This window comes from Hipposideros armiger, unplaced genomic scaffold, assembly GCF_001890085.2.
Source record: "Hipposideros armiger isolate ML-2016 unplaced genomic scaffold, ASM189008v1 scaffold_799, whole genome shotgun sequence".
Taxonomy (NCBI): domain Eukaryota; kingdom Metazoa; phylum Chordata; class Mammalia; order Chiroptera; family Hipposideridae; genus Hipposideros; species Hipposideros armiger.
In genome coordinates, this window is record NW_017732149.1 from 643,604 (window position 1) to 660,179 (window position 16,576).

Here is a 16,576-nt window from a genome sequence, read left to right on the forward strand (position 1 = left end):
ATCTCTTCTAGCAAAGTGTACTGTATAAAATGATGTATTCATTCAACAAATGCTACTGCCAGGTAAAGTGCCAGAGAAGGCAGGGTGGACAAAACAGAGCAGCCCCTACCCTTTGGAGCTCACAGACTCATAGGGGCAGACAGACAGCCATGGTGTCATCAGATGAATAAAGAATTACAAACTGTGCTCAATGCCGAGGGGAAAAAGTCCAAAAAACGAAGACAGCATAGAACCAGGAGCACCTGATCTGGTCACTTTTTAACCCAAGTGAGGAGACTACAGGTGGGAGAAAATGTTTTTGTTTTTCTTTTCATGGCATGAGGAGCCTTCCTACATACAATATGCCGAACATTTTGCAATGTTCGTGATTGAGGTTTTCATATAATCCTTTCACCAGGTCCTAAGCAGGGATTCTGACCCCCCTTTAACAGAAGTGGAAACTAAGATCTAGAGAGGTTATATAATTGCCTCTAAGCCAGGCAGCTCACTGATAGCAAACACAGAGGTTAAACAAAATCCAGAGGTCTTTTGCTTCCATATCGATTGCTTTTTCGCAGTCTCATTTTTTCTTTTTGTAGTTTTGATTCTGAAATATCGTGTGTTCTTTAGTTTCATGTTGAAATGTAACTTACTTACAAAGAATGTGAAAAAAATATATGTGTACGATTTAAAGAACAGCCATATGACTACCGCCCAGCTCAAGGAAAATAATTTAACCTAGCCCAGAAATCCCCCATGGGCCCTTCCCAAGAAGTAATCCCTATGCTAAATTTTGTTAATCACTCTCTTATCTTTTAAAGATGTTTTTATCATTTACGTATGTATCTCTTTTTTTTTTTAAGGTTTTTTTGGGGGGGGGAGTTGGGGGAGGGGAACAGACAAGTTGCTGTCCTTTTGTTCTTCAGTCTAGTTGTGGAGGACGTCGCTTCACTGGCCCATGTTGGTATTATCATTGTACTCTTCCCGAATGAGGCGGATCGGTCACCGGCCTCTGGACGGCTGCTCATGGCGGCTCTTGGCAGCTCATGCCAGCTGCCAGCCGCTCACGCTGGCTGCCAGCCACTCACCGTAGCTTATGGCAGCCCTCTGCAGCAGGGTCTGCAGCCTATGCTATCTCTGGCGACTCACGGCAGCCCAGCTCCAGGTTGAGCTGTTGTTCATCATGTTAGCTGTAGAGGACAGTGTCACTGGCCCTCATATGTGGGATCCGAACCGGGGCCCTCTGGCGTCCCAAGCCAGCTCTTAAACAACGCACCACTCGGCCAAGCCTACATATGTATTTCTTAGCAATATATTATTGCTTTGCCTGGTGGTGAACTTTAAATAAACAGCATCTTAGTTAATGTATTATTCTGTAACTTGCTTCTTACTCCCAACATTTTGTTTTTAAGATTATCCATATTGATGCCTAATACCTATAATTCATTTTCACAGGTAAATAATATTCCACTGTGTGATTATACCACAGTTATGTATGTATTCCCCTGTTAACAGACACTTGGTTTATTTCCAGTGTTTTGCTGCTATAGTTATTCTTTTTTCTTTGAAAGTTTTTATAAAAAACTTTCCAAGATGTTATGCTTTGTGAATTTAAAACCAGTCTCTATATCCACATTAACAGCACTGTATGATCATACATCCTATCATTTATTTTTAGTTTACCACCAGCCAGAAACTGTGTTAGGTTCTTTACAAACATTTAAATTTTTAATTCTCATTAACATTCCTATCTGGTATGTATTATCTTCAGGTGAATGGACTATTTTATATAGGCAATAAAACTGAGATTCCTAGAGGTTAGACAATTCACCCAAGTCATTAGGTTGCAACTTAGTCTAATTCTAACGTTCAAGTTCCTTCCAGTTTACTCCATGCCTTAAGATACTGTATTGCATGCTAATCAAAACCAAATGTAATGATGTACTATAAGATTTATAAGTATCTCCTGTATGATTTTTTAATATTTTTAATTGTGGCAAAATACACATTGCATAAAATTTACCATCTTAACCATTTGGGGTTTTTTTTAGGAGTTTTATAATATTTATTTGAACCAAAAAGAGATATACCTGGAAGCAAGATCTCAACAGACTGAGATAAATGCTTCCCCATCTTCACCATTTTTAAGTACACAGTTCAGTAGTTCTAAGTACATTTCCATTGTTGTGCAATCCATCTCCAGAGCTCTTTACATGCTTGTACATATCTCCTGGAGCACACATGTAAGATTTCCCGTAGGGCGTGTCCTATTTGTAGAATTGGAGGCATTCCACCTATGGGTGGAATGTATAGGTTTACATAGGTTTGACTTTATCAGTTAAGGTCAAACTCTTCTCCAAAATGCACCAATTTGTACTCCCATAGGCAGTTACTTTTTTTAAAAAAGTATGTAAAACATTCAAATGTTTAAAAATGTCCTTTTTAAAGTTCCAAATATTAAAGGAACAAAAAGACAATACAATGAAAAATCTCCCATCCCCTAACCACTTCATTCCCTCCCCAGGGGCAATCAATATTACTGGTTTCTGGTGATTATCTTTCCAGAAATATGCTATTGTATATAATTCCCCCTTTTACAACAAATAGTAGCTTTCTATACATACTGTTCTGAAGCTTGATTATTTGTCTTTTTTTTTAGATTTTTTATTTGGGAATTGAGGAGGGGGAACAGGGAAGGGGAAGAGTGTTAGGGAATTTGGGAAAGGGAACAGCCAAGTTATTTTCCTTCAATCTTAGTTATGGAGGGCGCAACTAGTTCAGCTCCCAATACCAGTCACCATCCAGCCACCCGTAGGCAGTTCAGGGCAGCTCAGCTCAAGGTGCTGTGTTCAATCTTTGTTGCAGGCAGGCATAGCCCACCACCCCATGCAGCAGCCGAACCAGCAACCTAGTTGTTAGGAGCACGTGCTCTCAGCAGTTGAGCCATCCTGCCACCTATTGGCAGCTCAGTGGCAGCTCCGCTCAGGCACACCTCACTGGCCCATGTGACAACCAGGGACCCTGTTGCTCAGAGCTCCTGCTCTTAGCCAACTGAGCCACTTGGCCAGCCTACAAACAAATTTTTTATAAGAGCATATTTGAGCCAAACTGATGACATACGCCGAAGAGCAAGATCTCAAATGTTCCCTGATTATTTCTCTTAACAAACGTCATAGGCAGTATAACCTGGTGGTCTCAGGGGCTGATTTTTTAAATACGTATCCAGCTCCACTCTCAACTGGCTATAACCTTGAATAGGTCATTTAATCTCTTTGTGCCTTATATTCTTTATTTATATGTGGAAAGAATCCTAACTCAAAAGGTTTTGTGAGAATTAAATTAGTTAATACATTAGTTAGAACTGTGCCTATTAGAACTGTAACTATATCAATATAATTACATTAATATCTTCTCATTCTTTTTGGTAACTTGTTATATAAACGTATCACAATTTGTTTTCATTAGAACGGATGAACATCTAAGTTGTTCCCAGTTTGTTGCTATTACAAATAGCACAACAATAAATAACGTATCCTTTCTCACTGAAGCTGGTAAGTACATCTGTAGGATAAAGTCATAGAATTGGAACTGCTGGATCAAGGTATAACGTGCAGTTATAATTTTGATAGCTATTGACAAACTGCCCTTCATGGATACATCACAGATTCTTATATATAGCAATTTAAAGAGAGATAGAAACTTCAGAATAGAAGACACCTAGGTAAGCTACTTTGTTGTCCAGATGAGTCATCTAACGCCGGGAGAGGGAACATGACTCACATAATTAGTGGTGGAAACAGCACCAGAACCCATGCAGGGTCTGGAGTCCTAAAACTCTTTAAAGCTCATTTAACATTTCATTATTTTGATGCTGCAGTTTGCTTACTTAATGGCAGTAACTTAATATCTAATTTCTCATTATTCTTTCCGATTTGTTCCATTGGCTACTTTCCTACCCTGGATTGATCTCATGGGCTGTCAAGTGACCCTTGGACAATTCCGGCCGGCGTGAGGTTTTGCAAGAGACTGATCTTCCCTCGTGTTTCAAAATGCTAGGTAAACGGCCTCTAGGGGAGCAGAGTTCCGCCAGCCACGCTCAAGAGATGGTTTAAATTACAAACAGGGGAGCGCACTAGAGCACTTGTTCTGTAATCTCGCCCGGACCAATTTCGCAAGTTAGTGGTCAATTTGTACTACGTAAATCTTTTAGACCAAAGGAAGCCCGCCTCTCTGTGGCAAAATCGTCATTGGATGAAACGGCTGTCAATCACCAGGGATATAAATACGGGAGGCGGTCGGCTTCTCCCTTAGGAAGGCCAGGACACCGCGGCGTTCCTGGAGTACCGCGGCGCGAGTGGAGCCGGCGAGACGCTGTGGTAATATCTGACCTCGATAGTAACCGCAGTAGGAAAGCAAAGGGGCCTCTCCTTGCCTCTTTTCCCTCTCGCTGCCGGGCAGGCATGATGGCGGGAGCCGCGGCGCCAGGCGCCGGCGGGGAGGTGATGGCGGCGGCGGCGGCGGAAGGCTCCGCGGCTCCAGCGGGCTTAGCTCCCGGTCGCGGCTTCTCGAGCTACCGGCCCTTCGAGCCCCAGGCGTTGGGCCTCAGCCCGAGCTGGCGGCTGACGGGCTTTTCCGGCATGAAGGGCTGAGGCTGCAAGGTCCCCCAGGAGACGCTGCTCAAACTCCTGGCGGGACTGAAGCAGCCGGCTGAGCGGCCCCCGCCGGGCCAGGCCTTGGGTGGCCATGAAGAGGCGGCCCTGGAAGCCGGCCTGCCGCTCCAGGCGAACCCCAGCCCGACCTTTCCCGCCCTGGGCATCGGGATGGACTCCTGTGTCATCCCCCTGAGGCACGGAGGCCTGTCCCTGGTGCAGACCACGGACTTCTTTTACCCGTTGGTGGAAGATCCCTACATGATGGGGCGCATCGCTTGTGCCAACGTGCTGAGTGACCTCTATGCCATGGGCATCACCGAGTGTGACAACATGTTGATGTTACTCAGTGTCAGCCAGACTATGACTGAGGAGGAACAAGAAAAGATCACCCCCATGATGATCAAAGGCTTTCGCGATGCTGCGGAGGAAGGCGGGACCGCCGTGACTGGGGGACAAACCGTGGTAAACCCCTGGATCATTGTGGGTGGGGTCGCCACGGTGGTGTGTCAGCCAAATGAATTCATAATGCCCGACAGTGCAGTTGTGGGGGATGTGCTTGTGCTAACCAAACCCTTAGGAACCCAAGTTGCGGTCAATGCCCACCAGTGGCTGGATAATCCTGAACGATGGAATAAGATCAAGATGGTGGTTTCCAGAGAAGAGGTAGAGCTGGCCTATCAGGAAGCTATGTTCAATATGGCTACCCTGAACAGAACGGCTGCTGGATTAATGCACACATTTAACGCCCATGCTGCCACAGATATCACAGGCTTTGGCATTCTAGGACACTCCCAGAACCTTGCAAAACAACAAAGAAATGAGGTGTCCTTTGTCATTCATAATCTGCCAATCATTGCCAAGATGGCTGCCATCAGCAAGGCCAGTGGGCGCTTTGGACTCCTTCAAGGTACCTCAGCAGAAACTTCTGGGGGTTTACTGATTTGTCTGCCAAGGGAACAGGCCGCTCGCTTTTGTTCTGAAATCAAATCTTCCAAGTATGGAGAGGGTCACCAAGCATGGATCGTCGGCATTGTGGAAAAGGGAAACCGGACTGCCCGTATTATTGACAAGCCTCGAGTTATTGAGGTCCTACCTCGTGGGGCCACTGCTACTGCTCTTGCTCCAGACAATTCCAATGCTTCTTCCGAGACTAGCTCATGAAATGGAATAGCAGAAGTTGTTTGGACTGTAGAGCCTTTGTACACAATCATGGACGATGATCAAGAGTTGATTTTAAGAAGAAATTTCCAAAGAAGGCTGCCTGCATAGTAGTTCCACAGTTGCCCATTCTAGGTCATTTGAATCAGCCCATCATAAGCTGCACATTTGGACTTAAGGGAAAGGTTTGCTCAACCCATGTGTAGAAGAGGAGCAAAAAAACCTGTTTCCTCTTCCCAATAGCAAGATGACGATCTTCTGGTTTAAGGGATTTTTGTTGGCACTGGGTTGATTCATTTCTGCACAGGGAGTGAGATTAAAATTACATACCAAAAAAAAAGTAAATTGCAAAAAAAATTTAGATCAGAAGCAAATAAGTTTGGACCAATACTGTTGATAAATGTAAATTGTTAAGAGAGATCTTATAAAGCAATGTCAAATTCTTTATTAGATTTTTTCTGAAATACTGTCTCTTTCCTGCTCTGGACAAGAATTGAGCAGCTTGTCCATTGACTGGGAAAGGAGGACCTGCAACCATCTGACTTGGCCTCTGTTAATGATGTCTCTCTCTCTAAACCCCTTTAAGGACTGGGAGAGACAGAGCAAGCCCCAGAGCCCAGGCCTTGGTGGTCATTAAAATGTTAAATTTTGTGCTGAAAATTCCTGGTGATTTAATCTATAAAGTAATTTCTAGTGAAATAAATAAAAAGGACTTCGTTGAAAATTCTTCTGGCTAATGTTTGGATCCTTGGAATTCTTAATCTTTTACAGTCCTATAAAATGAATCTAAATCTAAATGATAGATGCAGAGTCTGGCCAAGTAGAGAGTTTTCTCTTGTTTTCCTTGATCCTGGAACGGGGGATTTAACACCCACATTTAGGTTTGCCAAAGGAAGAAAAGAAAAAGGAGAGGAAGATAAAGAGAAAGGACAGAGGGCAGAAGGAAAGGCAGTGACAAGGTGATTTCAGCACACACCAAGCATGTGAGCGGCCTCCTTTACTTCCTTGTGGTGAGTGGCAAGACTTCTTTCACTTGCTGAGGAGCATTGAGAAGTGCTGGTGACCTTCAGCCTATGCCTTTCTGGATGATCTCAGACAAGTCTCTGGGCCTCAGTTTCCTCATCTGTAACATAGGCGCAGCCATACCCACCTATGGTAGTCACGGAGGGGATCCCATGAGACATCCTCCTATAAATTAATATTACTTTGATCTACTTAAGTACCAGGCCCTGGGAAAACAAAAGCCTGACACTGCTTCTGTTCTCCAGCAGGCCCAGTCTAGGGGGAGATCTAGAACAGGAACACCAGTCACTCCCAAACTAAGATGAAAAGGGGTAAGTGCCATGAGAGCTAGAGTGAATGAAGTGCTACAGAAAACCAAGCTATTTCCTTTTGGAGGAAATTTAGGAAGGCTTCCCAGAGGAGGTGGCCCTGAAGCAGGGCTGTACAGGATGGGTGAAATTTGGATTTGGATATGCAGAGAAGGTGGAGGGGCATGCCAGATGGAGGGAACTGTATGAACAAAGGCAGGAAGGGAGAGAGAGAGGGGAATATCTCACTGGGTTTCAGCATGTGTGTACGGGGGTAAGGCTGGATAAATAAGTTGGGAAGGACTTCTAAGAGTGCTGGGGACTCCTTGTCCTGAATGGGCTGAGCTAGAGATTCCTAAAAGCCTGTTATGACTCCCCCTGAAACATTTAATAAGAATAAATATTTTTAATTATAGCAATACTCTTTCTCCCATCTCCCAGTTCAAAACCAACCAGGCCTATGGCTCTTATCTCCAATCAGAACAGCACTGTGATAGGTTGGGATACACCAATGAACAAATACATATTGTCCTGGTCCTCCCAGCATACACATGAAGGGTCCTCAAATGCCACCATTGTACAGACAGGAAATCGAGGCTCAAAGGAGAAACAAGCTTCCCAAGGGCATTGGTAGTTGGGGTCCCAGTCATTGGACTCTAGTTACCCATCACACTCTGCTGTCTGATCTCTGACTGGCCCAGGGCCCCCATCTGACACCACCCAGCCAGCTATGGGTCTCTGCTACTTTGTTCTCCAGCTGCTGCTGCCTCTTCCACTCCAGGCCTTCCCAATGAACCTTACTGGGAGCAGTTGCACAGCTTGGCTCTAATGGGAAGGTGGCAAAATTCTTTTGGGTAGCAGAAGGGCATGTGTGTACATGAGCATGCTTACCTGTCCCAGCCTGCCCACCCTGTCATTAAACATTTATTAGCCTGCAGTGGGGGAACACCTTTAGTTTGAAAAGACTAGGACACCCCGTCTCGGGGTAGCGGAGAGGCTTAGAAAGAGCTAATCACAAACATGGACCAAAAGAAAGACCAAGCACACTGAGTCCCTGACCAAAGCACGGAGATCAGGTTGCCTAGATGGGTCTGAGGAGAATGGAGAAAGCTGACTGGATGTGGAGGTGAGGGTCCGGGAAGAGCCTGGGATGAGCAGTCCAGATGATAGGGCCAATCATACATTCAAGTCTGTTCCCTCTCCCTCATGAGGGCCTCCCTTGCCCACCAACTCCGTACTCTGCTGGAGCTGGGTTTGGCTGGTCTTCAGAGGATGATGTTGTGAAGCAAAAGAACATGGATGTCCCCACAGGATGCTTCACAACAGCCTTGCAGCTCAGCCAGGGATCTCCTGGGAGGAGGGCAGAGGCAGCCCTGGACAGAGTGCCTCCTCCTTCCTGTCAATGTCCAACAACCATGTGATTTGTGAGCTCCAGAAGTCCTGGTCTCTGACTCTTCGAAAATCTGAGATGCAGAGGAGAAAAAAGCTGCTCTCCAAGTGTGTTTTATATTCCAGTAAAAGAGTTTGGGTTTTTTTAGTCTGAAGAAGCTTAGCAAACGAAGGAAGGTACTAGGGGAGGTACTTGGCTCCTGAAACGTTCAGTTCCTAGATCCATAAAACAGGTCCGTGCTCTGAACTTCAGGCCTGTATGTTCACCTTCCATGCTGAACGTCACCTGTGTGTCCTAGAGCCATCTCAGATGCCATATTTCCCAAACTAAATTCATTATCTTCCCTCCCACCCCAACCCTCAGGTCTCCTGTATCCTTTCAGCAAATGGCAGAACTATCCATCCATTTACTCAATCCAGAAATCCAGGAGTTACCCAGGATCACCTCTTTCCTCCCATCTCCCATATCCAGCTTCAATGTTGCCTAATCCAATGGCAAATTCTGTGCTCTCATCTCACCCAGCAGCTCAGCAGCATCCAAATCAGGTATCCACTCATTCTGAAATACTCTGATCTCTTAGCCTCCAAAACAGCACATTCTGCCAATTTTCTTCCTGCCTCTTTTCAACTGCTAAATGTTAGAGTACCCCAAATCATGGTCTTGTCTACTTAGATTCTTGTATTAGTTATTGTTCTCCAATTCCACGACTTTAAGTACTGTCTAAATGACTGAGACTACCAAATCTGAATCTCTAGCCCTGATCTCTCCTCTAAAGCTTAGGCTCATAAATCCATCTGTCAACTTGACATGCATCTTCAGTTTGCTTTGTCCTAAACCAAACTCCTGAAGCCACATGTGTTCGTTCGATCCTGTACCTCATCTTCTTGGTCCCAGGATGAGTCATCATCAATCCACCAAATTGCTCAGCACTCAACCTGTAAGCCATGCTTGATTCTACCCTTTCCCCATCTCCCTAGTTCAAAACCAACAAAGCCTATAGATCTGTCTCCAAAACATATTCCCAATGTGTCCACTTCTCTCCATCTCCACCCACCATCAGCCTGACCCAAGTCACGATCACCTCTTGCCTGGACAACTGCAGTTACTCATCCCCCTGCTTCTACTCTTGCCCTCCTCCAATTCATTCTTAACACAGCAGTCAGAGAGCTCATAAATACAAAATCTGGTTATATGACTCCCCTGCCCAAAACCCTCCAAAGGGCTTCCATAGTACTTAAAATCCAAAATAAAAAATAAAATTCATGGTTAACTGATCTGATCTGGCCTCTGTTTACTTCTTCAACACCACATCCAACCACTCTCCCCCTCGCTCACTACATTCCTGCCACACTAGAATTCCTTTTGTCTTTAGAACGTGCTAAGCCTTTCCTGCTTTAAGCATTGGTGTTCCCTCTACCTGGAACTCTATTCCCCTTGATTTATGCTCAGCTTACAATGTCACTTTCTCAAAGACAAGTAACAAAAAAACCAACTAAACATGGCTTGACCAATAAAGGGATTTATTAAATTATATAACTAGAATCCTAAATGAGAGCATTTTTGAAACTTGTAAAAGTAAGTGGCCCAGCAATGTCATCAAGGAACCAGGTCCTTTCTATCTTATCTACCAATCCCAGCCTGTGGGCTAGCTCTCCTCATAATCTGATTCTCACATACCAATATCAAAGGTAGAAACACGCTGTGTCTTTTAAAAAAAGGAACTAAGAACCTTTCCCAGAAGTCTCCAACAGACTTCCTCTCTTTATTGTCAAGAACTAGGCCACAAGCTCACCCATAAACTGATCAATCGTGTAGAGAAGGGTAGACCCCAGAATAAAATAACTTCTGCAAAATTGGAGAAAGGGGGCTGGCCGAGTTGCTCAACTGGTTAAGAGCTCGCTTGGGAACTCCAGCTCTGAGCAGCAGGGCCGCAGTTCGGGTCCCACATTGAGGGCCAGTGACGCTGCGCCTCTACAGCTAAGATGATGAACAACAACAGCTCAACCTGGAGCTGGGCTGCTGTGAGTCACCGGCGACAGCGTAGGCTGCATCAGGGCTGCAGTGGGCTGCCATAAGCTACCGTGGGTGGCTGGCAGCCAGCGTGAGCGACCTGCAGCGGGTGAGCGCTGCTGTAAGCCGCCATGAGTGCCCGACCAATGACCGCAGACCGATTGCGTCACCCAGGAAGAGCGCAATGAACATACCAACATGGGCCAGTGAAGCGATGTTCCCCACAACTAGACTGAAGAACAAAAACAGCAATTTGTCTACCTGTCTGTTCCCCTTCCCCGATTCTCCAACGCTTTCCCCTCCCCCAATTCCCCAATACAATCTTTAAAAAAAAAAAAAATTGGAGAAAGGGAAAGGGCAGTTGAGTAGATAACCAACAGTGCTTACCACATCTTCCCTGAACCACGCAATCTAAAGTTGCCGCCACTTTTCATAATGTTTAAATGCTGTAACATTAAAATTTATTTTCATGGCACTTATCACCATTTGAAGGGACATAGTGTAGGGGTTAGTAACACAGATTCTAAGGCCAAACTGCCTGGATTTGAAACCCAGCTACCACTTTACTAGCTGTTGAGTTAAATTACTCAATGTCTTAGTTTCCTCATCTGTAAAATGATGATGATGATGTTATCTATCTCATAAGGTTGTTATGAAAATTAAATGTTGCTAAGGGTTAAATATGTAAAATGCTTAAAACAGATACCAGTTCATTCCTAAGGCCCAGCTGTACTCTGGAGACATTCTTGTAAATCCTTATAATAAATTCCCCTTTCTTGCTTAAACCCTCCATTTCTGGGATTCTCCACGGGGCGCCCTTCCTTTGCCCACCGGGTCATTTAGCTTTGGCGCCACCTGGCGTCCCTAGGGGAAGTGACGCGACTGCGTTCTCCCGGCCTTCTGCCCTTTGTCTCTTCCCTGAGCGGAATCTGGTACCTACACCTTTAAAATGATTAGCCAAGACTGAGGAATTCCAGGGCAGATGCCCAGGAGCGCATGCTTGAAGCTAGCTCAGATTGGTCCAGTCCGGGTAAGGGGCGGGCTATAGCAAACGCCACATAGGAGACTGGTCTTTCCTGTGGCTCCGCAAACGCCTGTGATTGGTCAGGGCCTCTGGAGGCGGGCTCCGAGGGAAGCGCGAGGTTCTCCAGTGCAATCTGTACTACAGCGCGGTGGGCGACATGTCCGGGGAGGGCGGGCAGAAGCGCGGAGACACAGAGAGAGAAGACACTGGTGCCACCGGCCCCTTCAGCTTCAGCCCGAAGCCCACGCTCGAGGATATGTAAGACGTCCTTGTCCTACCAGGGCTGGGAAAATCACTCTCTTCCTCCCTTTTATTGGGGAGGATACCTCCACGTGGTCGGGAAGAAGGCTAGCAGCTCTGCCGGAGTCCCAGCTCTGCCGTCTGACTCCGGGCGAGCCTTCTAACTTCATCTGCAAATTGGGTTTAGCTGTGCACACCGCAGGCAGGGGAAACGGTGACGCTCGGTGAGTGATATTAGGACCAGCTCTGGAGAAATACCGGGTCCGATGCTGCTTCTGCCTCTGCCCTCCCGGCGTGGGAAGTAGAACGTGGGCAGATAGTGAGAGGTGGGAGACGTTGTTTCTTGCCTCAGGAAAGTTAGGAAGGCGTCTTAAGGGAAGTGCCGTGAACCTGCAAGATCTCTGTAAGATCAAAGAATTTAGATATGCAGAGATAGAGATATGCCACGTGGAGGAAACTGCCGAAACAGCACCAGATGGAATAATGGAAAGAGTGTATTGTTAGGTTTCAGTAGAGTCGCAGCGGTTCTCAACCTGTCGGTCGCGACCCTTTTGGGGGTCAAATGACCCTTTCACAGGGGTCGCCTAAGACCATTGGAAAACAAAAAGATATTTACATTACGATTCATAACAGTAGCAAAATTACAGTTATAGAGTAGCAATGAAAATAATTCTATGGTTGGGGGGTCACCACAACATGAGGAACTGTATTAAGGGGTAGTGGCATTAGGAAGTTTGAGAACCACTGGTTTAAGGTCTGTGTAAGAGGGCAACCATTTTATAGTCCCATAGAGAAGACGTGATTTGCGTAAGGCCATCCGCGGAGTTAGCTGCACAATCCCCTCTGATACCCATGCCCTTATTACATATAACTGAGATACCTGTCTGGGCCCCGCGTCTCTGCCCTCATCCCCTAACATTGAGACCTGGGCTTCCCTCTCTTTCTCCTATTCCAGCCGTCGCCTCCATGCTGAGTTTGCCGCTGAAAGAGACTGGGAGCAGTTCCACCAGCCTCGGAACCTCCTCCTGGCCTTGGTGGGAGAAGTAGGGGAGCTGGCAGAGCTCTTGTGAGTAGATGAAAGGCTTCCCGAAAGAGTCTGCGTGTTGTGGGGGAGAGGAGGGAGGCTTTATTTGATCATCCAATAGCTATGGATTCAGTTTCCCCTGCTCACTGGCAGGCTCTGTTCCTGATGCTGGGGCTACAGAGAACACTGACAGCCCCTGCCCTCTAGGGGGCGCCCAGTCTCCTAGAAGAAAAAGGTGCAAAAACTGCAAGGCAGATCCAGGCCTAAGAAGGGGCAGTGACAACCTTCCTTTACTTATACTCCTGGGGTGGAAAGGAAGACCTGTAGGAGACCTGCCTGTGGCTTTCCAGGCAGGGGGACGGCATCTGCGGAGGTCGTGAGGTGGGAAAGAGCCAGTTCAATTCAGGGAGAATCTGAGACTCCTTCAGTGTAAGTCTCCAAGAAGAGCGAGGAGTTGGTATCTGTTTTGTTCTCTGGTATGTTCCAAGCGCCTGGCACACAATAGACATTCAGTAGATATCTCCTGAATGAGTGCTAGGGCTGTGGGGGAGAGGGGTGGGCCATGCACCCAGAATGATAAAACGGGGGTTTTAGGTAGTGATGGATTTTGGACAGAAGACCTGGCCAGATTTGAGGGGTAGAAAGAGCATTGTATCTGCAGGGTGGATGGTCACCAAAAGAATTAGGGCAAGATGGGGGCCGGCCGAGTGGCGCGATGGTTAAGAACTCGCTTGGGATGCCAGAGGGCCCCGGTTCGGATCCCACATATGAGGGCCAGTGACACTGCCCTCCGCAGCTGAGATGCTGAACAACAGCTCAACCTGGAGCTGGGCTGCCATGAGTCGCCGGCGACGGCGTGGGCTGCAGTCCCTGTGGCAGTGGATTGCCATGGGCTACCGTGTGTGGCCAGCAGCCAGCGTGAGCGGCCAGCAGCCGCAGTGAGCGGTCGTCCAGAAGCCGGCGACTGATCTGCCTCGCCAGAGACGAGCGCAATGATGGTGCCAACTTGGGCCAGTGAAGCAACATCCTCCACAACTAGATTGAAGAACAAAACGACAGCAACTTGTCTGTTCCCCTTCCCCCAACTCCCCAGCACTGTTCCCATCCCCCCAATTCCCCAATAAAAAATCTTTAAAAAAAAAAAGAATTAGGGCAAGATGACCGGTAAGGAGGCTGGTGTAGGTCAGGAAAGAGGTGGTGAAGCAAACTCATCTTAAAAGATCGGGAATTGTGGGCCGGCTGAGTGGCGCGTTGTTTAAGAGTTGGCTTGGGACGCCAGCTCTGAGCAGCAGGGCCCCGGTTCAGATCCCACATGATGAGGGCCAGTGACTGCGCCCTTTACAGCTAAGATGATGAACAACAGCTCAACCTGGAGCTGGGCTGCCGTGAGTAACTGACGATGGGGTAGGCTGCAGTGGGGCTGGCTGGCAGCTGGCGTGAGCTTTTGTGAGCTGCCAGTGAGCCACTGTGAGCGGCCATCCAATGGCCGGCAAGTGACAGCCTCAGTGGGGAAGAGCGCAATGATAATACCAACATGGGCCAGTGAAGCGACGTCCTCCACAACTAGACTGAAGAACAAAAGGACAGCTACTTGTCTGTTCCCCTCCCCCAATTCCCCAATAAAATCTTTTTTAAAAAGCGAGAATTGCGATAAGTTCTGAGGAAATAACACAAGGTGTTGAGAAAGAAGGTAACTGGGGGAGAAGGCTTTTTTGAGGAGGTAGCATCTGAGCTGAGACCTGAATGACAGGAAGGAGGCAGCCATAGGAAAGATCCGGGAGATAGCAAGGGGGAGAGCTCTCAAGTCAGAGGGAGCCGTAAGTGCAAAGACCCAGGGACAGTTTGGCCTGTTTGCAAGACAGAAAGGGCTAGAGGGGCTTTTAGGTGGGGAGTTGGGACAAGCATTGGATAATGACCTTGGAAGAGGCAGGAGTCAGCTCATGCAGGACCTGGGGGGTGTGGTCAGAGTTTTGATTTTGTTCTATGCACAGCTGCGGCAGTTTTACCAAGTGAGGGACAGAATCTTATTTGTGCTTTTTTTTTTTTTTTAAGATTTTTTTAACTGGGGAATTGGGGGAAGGGGAATAGACAAGTTGCTGTCGTTTTGTTCTTCAGTCTAGTTGTGGAGGACGTTGCTTCACTGGCCCAAGCTGGCTGCTGGCTATATACGGTAGCCCATGGCAACCCACTGCCACAGGGGCTGCAGCCTATGCCGTCGCTGATGACTCACGGCAGCCCAGCTCCAGGTTGAGCTGTTGTTCAGCATCTTAGCTGTGGTGGGCCGTGTCACTGGCCCTCATATGTGGGACCCGAACCGGGGCCCTTTGGCTTCCCAAGCCAGTTCTTAACCATCGCACCACTTGGCCGGCCCTTATTTGTGCTTTTAAAAGGTGGTCCTGGGCAAGAGTAGATGATGATGAGTTAGCAGGCTTCCGCAGTGGTCCAGGTCTGAGATTTAGGCTGGGGTGGCAGTGGCTCGGGCTGGAGCGTAGAATTGGGTCTTGACAAGTGAAATGGTCTCTGGGCCACTCTGGCTCAGTCAGGTAGTGGGGACACACAGGTCTGGGTGAATCATTTGTTGGGGTCTCTTCCCCACCCTGACACTACTCAGGGTCAGATGGGTTGAGTTGTCTCTGGAAGAAGTTCCCGGGAGGTGGGAGTTCATTGCTACAAGGACTGGGGTGCTCTGAGAGGCAGAGCCCATTGTCCTAGCAAGCATCTGTGTGTGTGTGTGTCTGTCTGTGTGTTCTGCCCCCAGTCAGTGGAAGCCCGATGCGGAGCTTGGCCCCCAAGCCTGGCCCCCTAAGGAACAGGCAGCCCTACAAGAGGAGCTCAGTGACGTCCTCATCTACCTGGTAGCATTAGCCGCCCGTTGCCGCGTGGACCTGCCCCAGGCAGTGCTTTCCAAGATGGACACCAACCGGCGACGCTACCCAGCACATCTATCCCGCGGCTCTTCCCGCAAGTACACAGACCTGCCCCACGGGGCCACTTCTAACGACCAGGCTGTGGGGACTGCAGATCCAGCTTGTGAGTCCACAAATCAGGCCTCCACCTAGAATTATGGGCCCAGGCCCTACACCTCAGCACAGCATCACAGGTCATCAACCTAGGGGCCCCGCTTCCTGAAATCTGAGGCTCAAGAACCTCTGGGAGACAGCCTCCTGGGACTTTTCTCACTCAATAAAAGTGTTGTGTAACGACTTCTGGAATCTTCCCGGGGTGGCCAGCGAGGCTGTGTCTTAGCCAGTGCTGGAGAGGAGCACGAGTTGCCTCTGAGCCCAACTCTATTGTACCTCCCACCTGCAGGGCAGAGATCTCATTTCTAGTAGGTTCCCTATGAGGTCTCATTCATGTTCCTTTCCCTTGGGGCCTCTAACAGATAGGAGGTTGTATGTAGTGTTCAGAGCCCAGACTTGGGAGCCACGCTATCTGGGTTCAAATGCCGTCTTTGATACTTATGAGCTGGATGATAGTCATCAAATGACTTCCATCTTTCTGTACCTTGGTTTCCTCATCTAAAAGGAAAATAACGGTATCTACCTGCTGGAGTTCTGTATGGTTTAAGTGAATTATTCTAAGTAGAGTGTTTAGGACAGTGCCTGGCACATAGTAAGTCTGCAGTTGTTTTCTGTTTGTCTTCTCAACTCAAAGCTTTCAGAGGCCCAGAGCAGGGAATGTCGACAGTTAAGGGGGGCCTGGGCCTAGAATAAGCCTCAGGTCCCTAGCACAAATTGGGGTCAGGGCACTGACATGGAGTAGAATAGGGCTTCTACTCCCCTCGGGTTT

At 47.6% G+C, this 16,576-nt stretch overlaps 2 protein-coding genes across 2 annotated transcripts; both read left to right on the forward strand.

Moving 5' to 3' along the window:
- The first annotated feature begins 4,145 nt into the window (after nt 1-4,145).
- On the forward strand, nt 4,146-6,516 carry SEPHS2 (selenophosphate synthetase 2). Its single transcript, XM_019628636.1, has one exon. It carries the CDS (start codon nt 4,440-4,442, stop codon nt 5,790-5,792), a length of 1,353 nt encoding a protein of 450 aa, XP_019484181.1. The 5' UTR covers nt 4,146-4,439; the 3' UTR covers nt 5,793-6,516.
- A 4,877-nt stretch (nt 6,517-11,393) lies between these two features.
- DCTPP1 (dCTP pyrophosphatase 1) lies at nt 11,394-15,990 on the forward strand. The gene is made up of 3 exons (XM_019628637.1): nt 11,394-11,781; nt 12,719-12,829; nt 15,546-15,990. Exons 1-3 carry the CDS (start codon nt 11,681-11,683, stop codon nt 15,844-15,846), a joined length of 513 nt encoding a protein of 170 aa, XP_019484182.1. The 5' UTR covers nt 11,394-11,680; the 3' UTR covers nt 15,847-15,990.
- Nucleotides 15,991-16,576: the final 586 nt, after the last annotated feature.

Excerpts from the sequence above, each read along its gene's own strand:
- DCTPP1 (XM_019628637.1), top strand. The coding sequence starts at position 11,681 with ATGTCCGGGGAGGGCGGGCAGAAGCGCGGAGACACAGAGAGAGAAGAC. Across the intron at positions 11,782-12,718 it reads AAGCCCACGCTCGAGGATAT|CCGTCGCCTCCATGCTGAGT; the intron begins GTAAGACGTCCT and ends CTCCTATTCCAG. Across the intron at positions 12,830-15,545 it reads GGGGAGCTGGCAGAGCTCTT|TCAGTGGAAGCCCGATGCGG; the intron begins GTGAGTAGATGA and ends TTCTGCCCCCAG.